Raw genomic sequence first — 17,906 nt, forward strand, 5'->3', positions numbered from 1 at the left:
CTCTGAAAAACTGTGGCAGTTCCTAGACTTTCCACTCAGCCTCATTTATTCACCTCACTAAGTGGACTTGTAAATTTGAAATAATTAGGGAAACACTCTGGACTACAAAGAGTTTCTCAAAACAAGCACTGAGTCACTGAAACAAAGATCAAAGACAGCCGTTTCAAACAGCAGAAAGAAAAGCCAGGAGTAAAAAAGGAAGGCTGCTTTCATCAGGCTGCAAGGGCTGTGATCCACTAGCACAACTTGAAGTGCACATCTCAGCAGAAACCTACCCAAGTCAATTGAAGCACAGCGCTGATATGGTTAAAGCCATACACAGGCATCAGGATCTTGATCAACAGCTCAGAATCAAAATCTTCATGCATGCAGCTTATATAATACAACACATGCAAGAAATTGTGCAAACCATCGCCTCCTTCCCACCCCCTACCCCCCCACAAAAAAAACCCTCAAAAACCCAAACATTTGGAAGAGAGGGAGGGGAAGCTATCCTTTAGCATTTCTAAGCACTTAAAGCCAAATTGATGCTTCAATTGCACATTTGCTAAAGTTTAATGACATGGAATGGAATCAAAGCAATAACATTTAAATCAACTTAAGAAAACTTGAGTCATGGGCCATTTCATCCAAATAAAAAGTATTCCAAACAGGATCCAGCTTCGTCTGGAAGCTAAAGGGTGTTTGGGTATGTTGGTTAGGATGGACTTTCCCACTCACCATAAGTATACCAGAAGTATTATGTAAAACTAGCCAGTTGCTTTTCATTCTGCAGCTTCTATTCTAGTGCACTCCAGCTTTCACTAGGAACAGACCAAAATATTTTGCCTAACTAAAAAACTAATGTGAACACTGTGTCATCAAATCTTCTGGCACACACTCAGGTACCACTGAGTTGATGGTCTGCTTATGCAAGAGAGATTAAGGGAAGGTACAAATGAGCGGACAGAGCAAAATAAATTGCCTACAGGAAAACTTACTTGTGCCAACCTCATTTTTAAGTAGGATTTAGGGGTACATTTTTGGAGGCAAAACAAGTATGGAATCATCCCTGAAAAAAATAAATTATGTAAGGAGATATCACGAACTCTCTTTCCTCCAAGAAATGCCTCCAAAAGGTTCACAAAATCTCATGCCTGTGAGCTACATCAGACAGTTATCACCCTACAGGATCAAGTGCAACAATTTGTAGCAGTGGATTTATGCTTCTCCTACTGTGAACCAAAAGCAGCAGAGTAAGTAAAATGTCATATTACCCTCACGTATCTTAAATAATATAAGGCAGGAGAAGAACCAAAAATATAAAGTACCTTTTAGAACTGTGTTATAATATGTGCCATTTCAATCTAACTGAGCCTGACATTCAATCTTTTAATGGTTTCAGTTCCTTCATTTCTATCATTAAAAGAAAAGGAAAAGGAAATCAAATATATACCATAAACATCTGGATCCACAATTGGGCCACTACCTGCACATGAAAAAGAGAAGAAAAAAAAAAAAAGAGAAAAAGCTTTTGTAAATAGATTGCAAATGCTGGAAGACTAAGAGTTTCTTTAGAAACTTTTTAAGAGTTGACAAGTTATTTGCAATAGCAATGATCAGTACCTTTAGAAATGCAAAGCAACATCACTATATTGCAGTACCTGTTTATCAGATTACATTTACAACCATTTTAGAGCTATCCCAAAGGTTAGTATTTTGCTTCAAGGCTATTATTTTGCTTCATGTGAAACAGCTAATGCACAGGGCACTAGCTCTGGTAAAGGCAGGCGTATTTCCCAACTGGCCAAAATTCTGCTTTCTGCTGGTAATGCATATCTGGAATAAGTGCAACAATAACTATTCTTCTTGAAAAATCAATGGTAAAATTCTCCCTGACCTTACGTGGAAGCAGACTTCAGTGAGTATTGACAATCACTGACTTTTTTATCAGGTTAAAAAATGTTGCTATTAAATCACTGTGAAAGCAAACTGATTTAGCTGTGAGCTGGCAAACTAAGGGCTAGAGGTAGCAATGACCTAAGCAGCACCATTTCATTCGCTCTGTAAAAGGATGCTTCCAAGAAGCCAGCTGCACAGCTGATACACAGACAGAACTTTTACCAAAAGAGTCAGATGTCTCAGAAGCCAGCCTTTACACAAGCAAATTGGATACTCGTCTAGTCTACACTTTTTTAAATTTTACTAGTTCCAGTTTGCAGCTTTTTCTAATTACTGCACATATGTAAGGCTGAGCACATATATGAGCATATTGCACAGAGCGCCCACTGAAACTAGCGTACTATTAGACTATTCACGCTTTGAAAGATACTTGTGTTGTGTTTCAACTTACTTGTTCATTTTGGTCTATAATGTATTTATAGCATAGCTGATGTATTAGGCTCCTAATCATCTCTTCCATACTTTTACTCTTTCTTTTTGTTGATTTGGTAATAAAATTAACAGATAGTTAAAATCTCTAAAGATGAAACAAACTTCAAAAAGCATAATTCTGTTTATAGTACTATACAGTAAATCCATAGCAGTGGCATTACACCGGCATAAAGCCACTATGAAGTATGACCGGAACACAACTGTTTCTGCTTATGTCAACAGTGTGAGAATCTCTGCTGAAAATACTAAACCAAGTTGCAACCTATTTGCAGAATGGCAGCAGATAATTAGGTTTATTTTCAAATGCATTTGAAGATATTCTAGTATCCAGAGATATAGGTTAATAGACCCCAGGAGAACTGTCATGTCAATCTGCAGAAATAAATAACAAGTGAAGAAAGCTTGTACTATCTGTCCTCAAGCACCTTCTGACCATGGTTTTCTGTCCACAAAAGCTCAGGGATTCGTTTTTTTCCAGTATAAAACATCCATCTGCTGAAAGACAGTATTTCTAATTTACCTTCTTAAATCTGAAGGAAAAAAAAAGAATTCCCAGGCCTTTATACCTGAGTTATTGGCAACATTTTTGTCACTGTTTACTGGAATTGGGATAAAGTAATCAGATTAGTTTAACCCCCTAACTCCTGCCAGGGATATAAACTAGGAAGTCATCAACTCCATTCAAGTATCTTTTATATAACTAAATTCTTCCCTTCAAATAAAGTTGCAAAAATCAAGATGCTGGATGAAACTCAAATTTCTATTTAGTATTCCATACATAAAAACATATCTATTCAATCATCAAAACATCGGCTGAAGCTATTTTAACATTAAACTTCACCACAGTGATTTTGCATGTTTACACACAATTATTTTTAAGACAAACACAGAACAGCATTGTTGGTTTGGTCCCTGTTAGAACAGGTTGTTGTGTAAATAAATTATTAAGAGGCTTATCCTATTTACTCATCTTTATAAACTACATCAACTACACTTGGTTTGCTTGCTTCTTTCTTTCTAAAGTTGACATTTTCAAAACAAAGCAGCAGCAAAAGATTCAATCCAAAAACATACTTCTGCAAAACAGCCCATGTTGTTATGCCACACAAGCAAGATGCTATTTCTAAGGCATATTTCACATATTCTTTTACTTTGACAAGATACTATGCGACTTGGATTCCTTCAGCTGAATTTTAGAGCAGAGAGCTGGTAGATGAATAAGCTTAATTAAAAATACTTATTATTGGTAAAAATCTCCCACATTCATTAGCTGTTTTGGATCAACTAGGGGAACAGCCTCCAGAATAAAACATGAATGTGTCTTGCTTACTGTTTGCTGCAGTGTAGTCTCAAATAATCAAGTCATCCTCAACAAGAACCGCTTCACAAGAACTTTAGCAGATTAAAGCAAGTTAAAAATCCAGCTCATATAGAATATGAAATTTATTCTTCCAGGTCTTTCTATTTAAAACAAAGTCTTAATTTACAACATTAACTGTGTTATCATTAACTCAGTAGAAATCCCACTGTGGTACATGCTTTCCTCTCCTTTATGCCTGCATCCTCAGACCAGTGAAAAATGTCCTACAAGTAATGTGCTGGAAGTTGAGAGCATCTTAGCACAAATCATGTCTTCATCACATTTGATGCAACTTTGAAAATGGAGTATTACACTGTTGATGACAGAACATGCTTCAGACTTAGTTCTGTTTAATTTAGACAGACATATGGATTATAGGTGAGGGGGGTTTTTTTATTTTCTTTTGTTTTTACCTTCAGAGCATTTGCCTGTAAGTGATGCAATAACCAGACAATCAGTTTAAAGCTCAGTGAGTATACCCCACCCCATGAAACATCAGGGTTGGTATTTAATTCAGTCATGAAGGCATGGAAATGAACATAATACCAGGGCGTGGGCCTTAATCTTTATGCTTCATTGTACAATATGTGGGCCAAAAGAAGAAACTACACAGTAACGACAGCACTGAAAAAGCCTTTTAAGGGTTTGAAAAAGCCTGACAGTGCTTTAAATAGTAATAGTTCAAAACAAAAATTGTAATACAATGCACAGAGGATTCTAGTTTTTTAACATTTGCTTTTATGTCAGCTTCACTGGAGGAAACAACGTTGTGACATTTCCAAAAGCTCAATGCCATGATTCTTATAGGAAAAAAATAAAAACAATATTGAGGAGGCTAAGTAGATAAGCAATTTCCCCAGTTGTTAATTTTTAAGACTGGTTTGGTGCCATCCACTATGCATAAGCTGTTTTCTAATGCAGTTACATCCTGTCTACACATAGTCCAGCTTCCTCTATACCCTTTTCATGAAGCTTAATCCACCACAGAGCTTGGGAAATGCTTAAAGAACACAGCATAGATTATTTTGGGAGACTTATATTCCTTATGAGTATATGGAACAAATAAATCGTGCTGTCTTTCTAATTTGGAGGATACCTACAGTTCTATTTACTGATTTAAATGACCACAGCTGGGAAATTTTCAGTGTACAGGGGAGAAGCACAAAGGAAAACCAGAAAAGTAAAAGGGATTTGGAGCAAAGACAAAAAATTATAAATTCACCTAAATGTATTAGAGGAACTGTTATTCTGTTAAGAAAATGAAGCCAGGTTTGTAATAAATAATCAGGGTGTAAAAGAACTTCCATTGTACACAGAACATCGATGAGGTGAACTGTTTTACGGAACTGTTATAATGCAGTATTAGGGGATGCCAGTAGTTGAAACTGTGGCATGTTTCTGTAATGAGTCTATTTAAGGAAGAACTCCAGAGAAAAAAGAGGAGAGGATCACTATGGACATCAGGAGTAAATAAAGCCTGGTTCTATCAGCTCTTCACCTTCTCCTTCTAAGGATGGGAAAGCAAAAGCCCTGCCATTTCTCTCCCTACAGCAGACTGAGCTGAGAGGGAAAAACACTAAATACAGACCATATTTTTGCTGTCTGTAGCCTGCAATGCAGGAGAGAGAATTTAAATATTCACTTTTTTTTTTTTCTGCCAGATAACATTAGCACTGCACATTGCTGTTTCAAAAAAAGGCGGCTATTTATATCCCATGGCTAAAAAGCCAAAGGTACACATACGCTCATATTTTCAGATATGACTGTGCAATTATTTGTGCAAAAACATGCCTGTATTTCCACTCCAGCTGTGCAAGGTCCACTCAGCGTTTTTTCCACATACAGCAATATGCTTACATGTATGCCTTCAGTCACTTCACATATGGTTTTGAAGATGTGGGAAAACATCAAACCACGGTGAACATCAAGCACTTACAGTAGTCCCGGAAGCTCAACGAGTTAGTCCACCTTGAGCCTGCCCACACAGCATTTAGGAGGGCGGAGGCAGAGCCTTTAGAGCAACTGAGGATGCAAATACTTAACAGCAACCATCTTGAGCATGGATATTCCCAGGCATGTAGGTGCCCAACCTCCATGGAAACAAATGGGAATTGGACATCGAAATGCCTGTGAGGACCTGAGACCTCGTCCATCCTGCCTCTGGGTTACTTGTTTTCTCTCCAGCTCCCTCTGGTGTCCTACACAACATATTATCATCAACTCTCTGAACTGCACTATTGATTTTCCAACAAGGCACTAGATGCTACATAGGCATCCCCTGTGTCCTTGGATACACTGTCTAGTTGCATTCATATCCAGTGCAGAAAACTTAGAGTGGCTGAACTGGCACCCAGTGCTTTCCAGGATCAGAACTGAGGCTTGAGGAAACACTTCAGACACAGCAACCTTTTACTAGCCTTATCTGGCACTGAGGATAGTTACTCAAAGGGAAGATTTACAGAGTACTAGAATGGCCTCCCTTGAGAAGCAATAAACAAGAAAATGCTCAAGAAAAACATTATTTTACAACTAATCTTGAAGACATTCATTGGGGGGCAGGAGGGGAAGGGGGAAGGGTGCGGGAGCATATAAAAAGCTTCTTCCAAACCTACAAAACAGTTAAACTGGCCAGGAGCACTGTCTCCACAGTCTCATCAATTTGCAATTGCTAACATAAAAAAAAATATACTCACCATCTCCAGGCACTGACATGAAATGAGCATCAACCCTTTTTTCATCCTCTCCATACTCGTTCTTTGCCAGTAAGGTATAAGCACCATTATTCAGGTGGGTAGGATTGTCCAGCTGAAGGCAGCCATGGTATTCACTTTGATTGATAACATGTATTTTAGTACAGATGTATTCGGACTCATTCAGTATAGCCCCTTCATAGAACCACTGCAATGTGGGCTTAGGGTTCCCTTTCACAGTGAATGGAATACACCAGTGGTGGTCCGGGGTTGGAGATTCAATAAATGTGATATTTGGTGCAACTATATCAGAAAAAAAGAGCAAAGAACATCAGAATATTCTCAACATGTCTTTCCTCCCTTCCCTCCCTCCCCCCAAAGTTACCAGGGAAGCGTTTTTCTTTCATCAATATAAAAGAATGTTATTGATAAGAATGATACCTATTTGGAGGGTACTCACACAGGAACCCACCTGTTCTGCCTAGGGTACTATGCTTACAACTGAAATGAGGCTGTTCTTTAGAAAGAAACAAAACAAACTAGTTTCAGACAAAGACTTAACACCTGTTAAATCACTTAAACCCTGTAAGTTCAGTTACTAGATCACTGAGAATGGGGAGAGAGACATTTTAGCTTTACTCTGCTGGAAAAATGGTGCAGAGGAGTGCTGAAAGAACACAACAGTATTGAAAATATTTAAAAGTTGGCCAAAAGCAAGTAGTACTGGAAATATATTAAGCTAGGAATCCAAACTTTCAGATTATTTTCTTCACAGAATCAAAGCCAGAACAGATGACTTAATTCCCTGGATTCTTCTGTCAGGGAAAGATGATTTTCTACCATACATTTTCTGATTCTTTGTTCAAACCTGCTAAACGCCTGAAGTTTACAGGCTTGTTCTGTTTCCCTCAGGAGATTACTCTAACACCTTGCCCATTATTTCACTATTGGGAAATTTTCCTTGATACTTATTCTTAACTGCATCCAATTTTATCTAGTTATACTCCCTTTTATCACTCATAACAGTGCCAAACTCAAAATCTCATTTACACTGTTCAAACATTTCTAGTTTATGTCCCTTCCCATTGCTATTACATATCCAATTTCAACCTACAAACCTACATCTACAGTGATTTTTCTAGTTTACTCTGTCATGAGCACATGCTGAACAAAGTTTGCCATCTACAAAGCGTTCCATTCCCATCTTCAATTAAACAGAGGGTTGCAACTTGTGAAAACATGCTGTCTAGTTCACACAAAATGAATTCAGGCTGGAGCTTAGATCTAAGAAGGCAGTGCCTCTAGACTACATGTCCCTTCCCCCTTCCTTGGCCCTGACAAATAAGTACATTATTCAAAGTTATGACAAAAAAATTTACATCTGGCAGTACAAATGTTGCAAGTGTGTTATTTTTTGAACAAAGCCGTTGTTGCTTTACATAACAAGAACTTAAACATTTGTAGTCTCTTATAATTAATTCTACGAGCCTTTTGATGCGTTCACACGTCTTAATTCCTAAGACAGTGCGTATGTACATGGACACCATTACAAACCTTCCCACACTGACACTGCCTTTGAGTATTTTGGGTTTCAGACCTTTACTTACAGACCGTTCTAACTGGAAGATAATTTGCAGAATGCAGGGCTGAAAAAGATAAATACAACAACTGCTGGTTGGGCTACTCCCAGCATTAACTGCAGTAGAGAGTTTGCATGTCTTAATGGGTTTTGTTTCAACAACCTGTGTGCCGAAAAATTATTTATACTCAAAACAGTTGCTGCCAATGCAGTTTGGCCTTGGGAACAGTATGAAGGCCTGCGTACGTACATAATACCGTGAGCTCGGCAGAGGCTTGGTCCTCTCCCACAATGTTCTCTGCTACGCAGGAAATCCACAGTCCACTGTCCATGGATGAAACGTTCTTTATGGTTAGCGAGGCAGGGTTCTTACTTGTGTCACTCTACAAGCCATCAGAAAAACATGTATGTGTCAACCGTAGTGTAAAAAACAAGGAAGAGAGAGGGAGTCATTGGCCACAGCCAAATGGCATTTTTCATTTTCCCTTCCTTTTAGCTGAATCAGTCTACAATTAATCAAAGTCTTACTTAGTGTCTTATCCAAACAGACACAAGACACCTACGGAACCAATTGTAACTGTCAGTGGCAGTGGATTCAAAGCTCCGAAAGTCCTGCTACAAACACTGCACTCAACCATTTTTCTGTCCTGTCACTTTCAGTTTCTGCCTGTTTTTCTGAACACTTCTTCCCCTCTACAAAAATATTTCTTTCTATACCCTTAACCTTGCTCATCCCTCTCTTCGACTTCATGACTGATTTCTACAGTCTATTTCTGCTCCCCTTGAACTCCTTCCTTCTTTCCTTCCTTCCTTCCTTCCCATATTCTGCTCAACCCTTCCTTTACTCTTCCTTTTGTCTCTTTCCTTTACACTTACACTTGACATCTCTTCCACAGCTGCCTTCTGAGCTCTACTGTACCTTGACAATGTGTCTCCTCCCTCCTCCTTAGCCAAATTTTTCTTGAAAGCTTCTTCTTCTCAAGAAATCTTCCATGACAAATTATATACCTTCTACTACCTAAGCTACTGCCCAAGTACTGTTTTATGTGTTTAAGCACAGGCTAATTAAGGTGAGAATTATGATTCTTAGAAATATTGATTCTTATGATTGTTAGAAAGCTCAGTGCCCATTTACAGTCTTAAATGCCATATTGAATATGCAGCTATGCAACACTGAATAAAGCAAATAGGGCTGAATTACCAAAAGAAAAAAGAAAAAAAAAAAAACCTAGCAAAGCTAGTTGTTAAAGACTCTGGTTTTCTTAAATCATTCATTATGATCTCCAAATAATTACTCTTTCCATATTGGATTTTTTTCAAAAAGCGCAAGACTGTTTTCTTAAAAAAGAAAAGAACCAAAACATGTTCAGAAAATAAATAATAATTAGGATAATTTTTAAAAACTACTTTTGAGGTACTTTTCTTAGTGTACACATACACACTTCAGTGCTACACAGAACACAAACAAGTAACACGCTGCATCCATAAAACCACAGTGACTTTCAGCTGTGGTCAATGAAGACATGTGGGAACACTCCTGCATACAGTCCTGTGGGACCAGAATTTTGAACCTCGAGATGACACCTTAACTCCACTTAAGTTAAATGTCCCTTTGATTTGAGTGTGACACTAGGCGAGGTGAGCAGAAAAGCAAACACCCATTACACATCTCTCTATGCGCAACTCTCAGAGGTCAGCAGTGCTCAAAGCTGGACTGAAAGCAGCAGGGCTCAATCGCAGGTTCAGGGCTGAAATCTAGAGCAAGAAAAATCTAACTAACATCAACTGGATTATATATCAGCACAGACACTGGGAGCATACAGTTAGCTTTGCAGGACTAGAGTTTAGTTCAGTTTAACGTCTCTCTTGTAAAACAGGAAAGAGAGAGAAAACAGGCAAAAGCAGCATAGGAGGTGAAGAAAAGGGAGGCAGAAACTGAGATATGGAAGTGGGAGAAAGGAAACCAAAAACAACACTCACAGAAAAGGGAAGGATAGTTGTGAATGGCAAATGAGGTTTAAAAGGCACTCATTCTTCTGCTACTGAAAAGACTACTGTGCTCCATGGCTAAGGTTGTAGCTAGCCTATATTATGAGCCCTTCTGAAATCTCAAGATGAAGTTATGCCAGGACAGAACATTTCCGGAAAGCTTGAAGCAAACTGACCATGGCATTTTAAAGATAGGAGGGTTAAAAAATGAAGTGATCTCACTTGTTGAACAGCATCCCACATTTGTTTTGGCTTATAACTCAAAAAAAGAAAAAGCACAACTTGGCATAGGTTCCCCAAACTGTTTTAATTTCTTGTTCTTGATGACGACTGATGCCTTTGGGTAGTTTTACAGATTAGATAAAATTTTAAAAACAAAACTAGAGCCCTGCAGAGCTCTTACTGAGGAGAGCTGGAAGATAGGCTAGTCAATTTCTATACAGGCCTAATATCATGACCTCAAGGAAGAAAGTACAAAGATTATGAGACCTCAGAGGTTGCAGGAACAGTTTTGGAAGTACATACCCTGCACTTTGTACAGACCGGGAAGCTTTACGCAGTCTGCACCATCATGAATGTAGGAAAGCCAATGCCATAAAATTATAAATAACAGAGGGTCTTGCCCACTGTGTAAATAATGGTAATTTAAGAGGTCAGCCAGCCACATGTTGAAGATCTGCTTCTCTTTATCAACAATTCCATCAGAAATAACTTAATCATTATATCTCCCATGTGCACACAGTCTAAGGAACAGACACAGAATACAAAGATCTCAGGAAAGAAAATTCCCCCTGCCTAGATGATTTTACTGAGGAAACATCTTCATACTTCACTAAAAAAAAAAAACCCTGCCATTCTTTTTAGTAAAACCTTCACTTCAATTTCCAAGGCTTCCTCTTGTTGCTTTGTTTGTTGAAGGAAAATTAAACAAGCCACAAAATAATATTTACAACCAAATTCCAACACACTATGCTTTTGGCATTAAAATGTAATATAATTAGAGATAGAAAGCTTTTTTCTTTATTAGGGTAGATTAGATTTATTCTCCGTATGGAGGTATCAGTGATAATAAGAAAGCCCTTATGTTTCAGTATCCTCATTCACCACATATTACTTCAAAAAATCACAGTACTCATCTATAAGTGAACATCCAAAAATCCGAGTGCATGAATGTCTGCCATTCTCCACAGGCACTGTGGCAGTCACCCTGATTTGAAAGTAAGTGGAAAACAATTGTAATCCTGCCATTAATTTTCTATTTCATCTTTTTAATAAAAAGTTAACTAAAGCTGGACATGAAAGCTTCACTCCATCCTTCAGCAGGTATCTTCTGTACCTGAATTGTCACGTCTTTGAATATGAAACTTACCTCATGGTTTGAAACAAGATTAGTGAGCACCCAGGACACATTAGGGCGTGGCCCGCCAGTGGTATCACAGTACAATGTGACACTCTTTCCTTCCACCACGGTGATGTTGTAATTGCTTAAGTTTGCTGAGGGCAAGTCTAGGATAGAAACAACAAAAAAGCCCACATGCTTTTGTATTTGACAGAAGGACATCACTCAATTATAAGCAAGTTGTATAAATGCAAGCAAAACCACCATTAAATCAGATATTTACTGTGGTCAATTACTATTCAGTCAGGTAATACAAACAGCATCTTTGGAAACACGTACTGCAATCTTTAAGTTGCAATGTAACATTTTTCTGCACCTCCTCCACTTGACATCCTAAGAAAATACTACTGTCTGTGGAAATACATTAACTCAATTACATAGGGAAATGTTTCAGGTGGGCTAACAGAAGTTATCCTAACTTCAGTTTTTAACTTCAAATGAAAAAACCCTTCCCTTATTCTTTAAAACAGGAAATTTAATCTGTCTCTTCGTAACAGCTGCAAAGAAACCTCTGTTTTCCGCGAACTCACATTGTGATATTCCTACTCTTCTCCACAACACTAACAGGAAAATCCCATTAGCTCCCAGTATCGCCCAAGGGATTGCAGCCCACCCTCTCATCCAGAGACACAGCTCACAGAGAGCAGGGCAAAACCTAGATCTTAAGTACAAAGTGAGGGAAACGGAGCACTGAACAGATCAAACCTGAAGAGAGGGTTAGCAATTGCACAGAGCTGCAGACTTCACTATTGCCCTTAGGAAAGCAGAAAAGCAGTGACACAGTACCACTCATCAGGAAACAAGCCCAGATTTTGCAGGAATCAGGACTCCCCCTCCATCTCACAGAGCTGTAAATCACTCTCTATCTCATTTTTCAGCACCTAAAGCAACGGGAGCTTCCTGAAGAGTGAATATACGCTGAACGTTTACAAAAGCACAAGGAATTATAGACTGATCCTCTTAAAAAATAATGCCAGCAAGATAAATAGACTTTAGGTACAAAGGACCTCACATTTCATATTTATTTACATAGCAAATAATTATGCAACATGCTAGAAATATCATATCTGTCTTAAAAGATACTATGCCATCATTTGGAGCTGCAACACTCTGTAAAAAGCCTTGGCCTGCTTTATGAGGCACTTCTCATCAACTGTTCCAAGCAAGTTTTACTTGCAATTTATCATCTCAAATAATCAAGCTGTGCTGGGTATGTTATTGCAATGCCTTTTCTTTTTCTGAAACAATGGTTCTCTTTTTTGTTGCTGTTACTTGTTTTTTGGTTAAGAGTGTAGTAGTTTCATCATGGATTTGCAGGTATAGCAGTTTAGCAGAGACTTTTTTGCCTACATAAAATGTGCCATACAAACAGTTAACTATCAAATCAGTATGAATGCATTAATATGTTTGCTAGAACTTCACTAGAAGCTATATGTATTGGAAATCTCCCTTTAAGTTTAATTAGTTCAATAAAAATTAAATGAGAGGAAGTAATATCAAAGAGAAAACAATTTTCCAGGCAATGCTTTCTTGCCTAGTAAGATCTGAAGATCAGCACAAGTATACAATAACTGCTAAAGCAATTCTCCCAGTGCTTTAAGTGCTGTAATACGATTCCCGTTATAGGCATCATGGATTTCTTCTATTACGTTCACTTTATAAATCATATGTTGAAGTTTATTGAGACAGAGCTGGACAGTTTGTATGCTTTGATGCAGTAATCTGTTAGCGAAGGTAGCCATCTGCTCTCGCCTGCTGTGAATTCAAATCTCAGCAGTGTCTGTCAACTATCTGGGCAGGAAATAAAACTAATCTTAGGGAACATTAGGATATTAATTATGCTGGTTAGGGAAGAAGGTGAAAAGTAATGAGATCATTTTCTTTATAAAGTTACTTTTCCACACCACCTCTGAAAACCGTTCCAACTACTCTTGCCAGACCTGAATGTGTGAAGGGATTAAAGCTACCCACTTCTTCCTGGCCCTAGCACTTGGGACAAGGTCTACATGACAGATTAGTGGTTCACTGTGCAAGCCTGCACAGCTCCTACTAACACATCATTTCACATGAAACCTCTCATGTAAGCAAAAATAAAAACAACTTTGGTCCCTTAGAGCCCTCCTTTAATAGCTGTTAAGTCTGAAACAACTTCTTCTGGAGAGTGTTTATTTACAGGATAGGCAACTGAAGTTTAAATCCTCTGGTACTGGTTCTGGTTTCCATCCAGAGTTAGATCTAGTTCTGTTTATTTCCAAAAGTCTGCACATGCCATGTTGGTGTTATATCTCTGAGGGAAACAGCTACATCATGCTTGTATCCTGCCAGAAGGTTATAAAATAATAGTGCTTATTATTCTATAGATTCCAAAAGTTGCACTAAAAACCAGTTGCAAGACCCAGCAGAAAACACTGCAGAAAAAAGGAGTAAGTGGGACGGGACAGGACGGGATAGAACAGAACAGAACAGAACAGAACAGAACAGAATAGAATAGAATAATCACAATCACATTATTGTGTATGTTTTCTTTTAATCCCTTTCCCAGTCATAAGAGGTGGGTGGGAAACACAAGAATTGCCTTGGGATTCATTTTTTGTGGCTGGATATCTTGAGTTAGTGAACTTTAACTGCAAGGTCATTTTGGCTTTTATTTCCAGTGGCACACAGACTGCTCCACAACAGAATACACACTAATTGAGAAGTGGTTCTGTTTGGAAAAAGCAGACAGACCTTGTATCTAGAAAACATGATACTCTGGACTTATCAATAAAGCAATGAGACTAAGCAGGAAAACCTGTACTGAAAAATAACTGTATTTAAAAAATCACAATGCACCCTAACAGACACATATGCTCAGTATGTATGCTCAGTGTAGTGTAAGACCATTTATACCAGTCAGTAGCATTTTGACACCTACACAATTACAAAGATACCCAATCATGCTGCATTTAGTCCTGACTTAATTTGATTAAATACAGTGTTTTAGATGACTATCACATCTGTTGATACAGATGTATATTTCAAAGGATTTTGTATACAGTAATTGATACAAGCAATCAGACAACAGGTTCAAATACTTTTGCAGCATAGAAGTTCAGACTGTAGCACAAGAGTCCATGCAAGGTAGACATGACATCATCTTTCCACAAGTCTCATCTTCGTTATCTGTCAGACAGAGATTACCCTGTGCCCCAAAGCTTGAAACACAATATCTCTTTCAAACTTTGATAACATTAATTATTATAATTTTGGATATCAGTAATAACTCCGCTAGTATCCGATTTCTTTTTCAACTTTGCTATACTCTTGGCCTTAATAGCCTTTGCAGCAATGAGTTTCACAGACCTACTGTTCAGGCTGTATACAAGAACCATTGCCTTTTACCAGTTCTGAAATTTGTCTGTGACATTCAAATTCATTGAGTGCTCTCCTGTTCTGATGGGACAGAGAAAAGAGAGTTTCTGAATTATCTTCTTAAGACCACTCTGTTTTATTTCATTTCCTCAAGTCCCCTTTCTTCTCAATAATCTATCCAAAGCTTTTCAACCTCTACAAAAATGACAGAATCTGCTACTGAGAATTTTAAACTGTAATGTAGAGAGTTACAGTTCAATAGAAGAAAGCATACAGTAAAATCCGTGTGTTTCATTACACATGGGTGTATAACAGGTATGTTATTTCATCACATCCAGAATATCTGTTCTTATATTCAATTTGATAACACTTTATTCCCGGGAATAGGCAGCTCTGGATTAGAATAAGCAGCTACTTCCCTCACCCCAGCACAACTGGACACAACAGAGACAAGCAGGAGGAACTCATTTCTATCAGCTGAGTCTCTCCAAATACCATCTCACGATTTAGAAGAAAAAACCTTCCCTTAAGGGGTAGGGGCGATGCCGACTATTTACCTTCGCAGACCATTATTAGTGCAAACCGATGGCCTGAGGCCATCAGACAGTGGAACTGTCAAGTATCACTAGGGAATGACTCATATCTTCACTATGCGTAGCTGGGACTTCAGCAATCAAAACCAAATACTTTGGATGAAATTTTCAAAGGTTACTACAGCATTTGGCTACACAACTGTCAATGCAAATTAATAAAAAGAATGTGCCTAAATTCCTAGAGGGCTTTCAAAGTCTTCCTGCTGCTCCTTACTACTTTCTACAGAAAACTTACACTGGCCTTGATAGAGCCAGACTGTCACTATACGTCAAAGGAAGGATATGACCTAATTAAGAAATAACTGAGTATTAAAACAAACTGCAGTCTGTAACTCAACTCTCAGCACCAAGCTAATGCTCTAGCTAGTACACTACAGCAACTTTTAGAAGAAGAAGGTCTTTAGAAAGGAGAAAAGAATCCACCAATACACCCAAGATGTTGTTTCACTGGTTAACTATCTTCACAGTTACAAAATTTTTCACAAAATTACTTCCAGATTTACTTTTTCAGCGTCAGCTTTCATCTGTTCAGTTCTGGGATTTGTTCAGCTGCTCAAAAACCTTCATCAAAAAAATTCTCACAATATGGTAACTTAGCCTCACTAATACCTAAGAAATGACATGATGAAGAAATGAGCACCTGAGAGAATATCATAAATCCAATATTGAATTAATTTATGCCATCCTTTGTACATTAAGCCCCCAATTTTCATCGATCTGTCGACAAACTCCCAGGAGTCTAGCCATAATGCTGTGTCACTAATTTGTTTTCAATGTGGCCCACAACATCTCTTTTTAGCTTGGCACATTTTTGCAGGTCAACCTGTTCTGTGAGGAGAATGAGGAGTTACCAAGAAAAAACTGACAATTTCTTTCTCAAAACTGGCCAACTGCATCTGAATTTCAGTAAGGTCATTTTATTCCTAACCTGAAATCCTTAATCATCTTTTTAATAAATAGATCAGATGCAGAATGATTAAATTTATACTGAGTCAGCAATCATCTATCAAACTGAACCATGTAAAGGCAGACTACCAGAACCACCGATTGATAAAATATCCCCTATAATTCTTAAGATACAGTGGCCCAAATGCAGTCTGCTTGCCTCACATAAGGTTTCAATGCAGTCCTAGGTTCTTGGCTGCCCTGGTTTTGCTTTTTCTCTCTATGGAGAAAACATACAACTCATTACAGCACTACAATACAACTTGGTAACACACGCTATTTGTATTGTCTGGAGCCGGAAAACAGGATGGTTGACAATGCAATTTGTTAAGAACTGCATACATGGATATGCAAATTTCTGAGGTCTTACTGGCTCCGAACAGATTGTATCAATGTAAGATGTAAGTAAAACAGAGTTTTCTTATTTCATTCTATTAAAATTCTTGTTTGAAAATACAGGAATGTTTACAAATTCCAAGGGTCTTTTCCTATAGGAAAAAACTTTCTAGTAATTCTAGCTATAAAGCTAGGAGCTGTTCAATATGTGATACACCTCCTGTGTTTCACTTAGCAACTGTCTGCAGCCAACAAGCTCTGAGCCAACTTTCAACCATGGGCTAAGTGGGCATGTTTCCACCCAAGTCTGCAGAACAACAGGGCCAAAGATCAGTCTGGCTGCATCTTTAGAGCACTATAAACAGGATACCCCAAAAGTTTACATGCAAAAAATGAATTAAAGAAACATAAATAATTGTTTCCATTTCCTGTTGTATCACAACCACAGAATCAAAATTCTCAATACATAGAGATAATTGCAGAAATCTCACATAAGTTATTCCAAGATGACAAACGCTCTATGCAGTGGTGGTGAGGACATTATCCCCAAATGCTGTACTTTAGATTCCTGAACTGAACCTGAATCAAGAGAAGGGTGACCACTACATTTTTTTTTAATCTTAAAAAAAAAAAAAGAGTAGCTCTTGTTATGCCCTTTTGAAAGGAAAAGCACAAATTCCTACCATTGGGAGAGACTGAGTCCAAACGTAGAGGCTCCTTGCCAAAGCCCTGAGAAGAGTCACTCAGACCAGAATTGAGGACTATCCCATGCCTTCGGCATTTCCTAATGAGCAGTTGGAAGGCATATGCGCACTGAACAAGCTCATTTCGGACCTCTTCTTGCTAGATGTGCTTGCTGCTTCAGTATAACTTCTAAGAAGTCCAACTCTTATTTTCTTATGACACCAAATCTGATACTCACAACATGCACCTTGTTAATCTATGGAGGAACGTCCTTCTGTCAGGAAGCAGAATGAGTGATGTGGCAGCTCACTGAGCCACCCAAATATTTTAAAAGACTAAAAGAAATCTGCCTCCAATCACGACACGCCTGATTGTCGCATTCAGCTGGGAATCTTTACAGAAAATAATTAAACAAGTACAGCCTCTACCGGAAGATGATGAGTCTTTAAAGTACGCTTTCCCAGAGCCAATACACCCTTACTTTGCCTTTAAATACTCCATCACTCCCTGCTTAACTGAAATTATCACTAAAACAAACTTCTGTAACAACAGCCAGCGTGTGCCCCAGCAAAGACCACAAAACTTGCTAACTCATCTTCATGATTAC

General features: G+C 38.2%; 1 protein-coding gene across 2 annotated transcripts in view; it reads right to left on the reverse strand.

Annotated features, from left to right (window-relative positions):
- The window catches only part of NTRK2 (neurotrophic receptor tyrosine kinase 2), a 206,027-nt gene that overhangs the window by 151,253 nt on the left and 36,868 nt on the right, over window positions 1-17,906 (reverse strand). For both annotated transcript variants that reach the window (XM_075739975.1, XM_075739976.1), the window contains exons 6-9: window positions 11,361-11,497; window positions 8,253-8,385; window positions 6,427-6,726; window positions 1,436-1,468 (exon numbers count right to left, since the gene is read on the reverse strand). In XM_075739975.1, the coding sequence (XP_075596090.1) occupies window positions 1,436-1,468; window positions 6,427-6,726; window positions 8,253-8,385; window positions 11,361-11,497 (603 nt within the window). The remainder of the gene's footprint in view (window positions 1-1,435; window positions 1,469-6,426; window positions 6,727-8,252; window positions 8,386-11,360; window positions 11,498-17,906) is intronic.

This window comes from Balearica regulorum, chromosome Z, assembly GCF_011004875.1.
Source record: "Balearica regulorum gibbericeps isolate bBalReg1 chromosome Z, bBalReg1.pri, whole genome shotgun sequence".
Classification (NCBI taxonomy): domain Eukaryota; kingdom Metazoa; phylum Chordata; class Aves; order Gruiformes; family Gruidae; genus Balearica; species Balearica regulorum.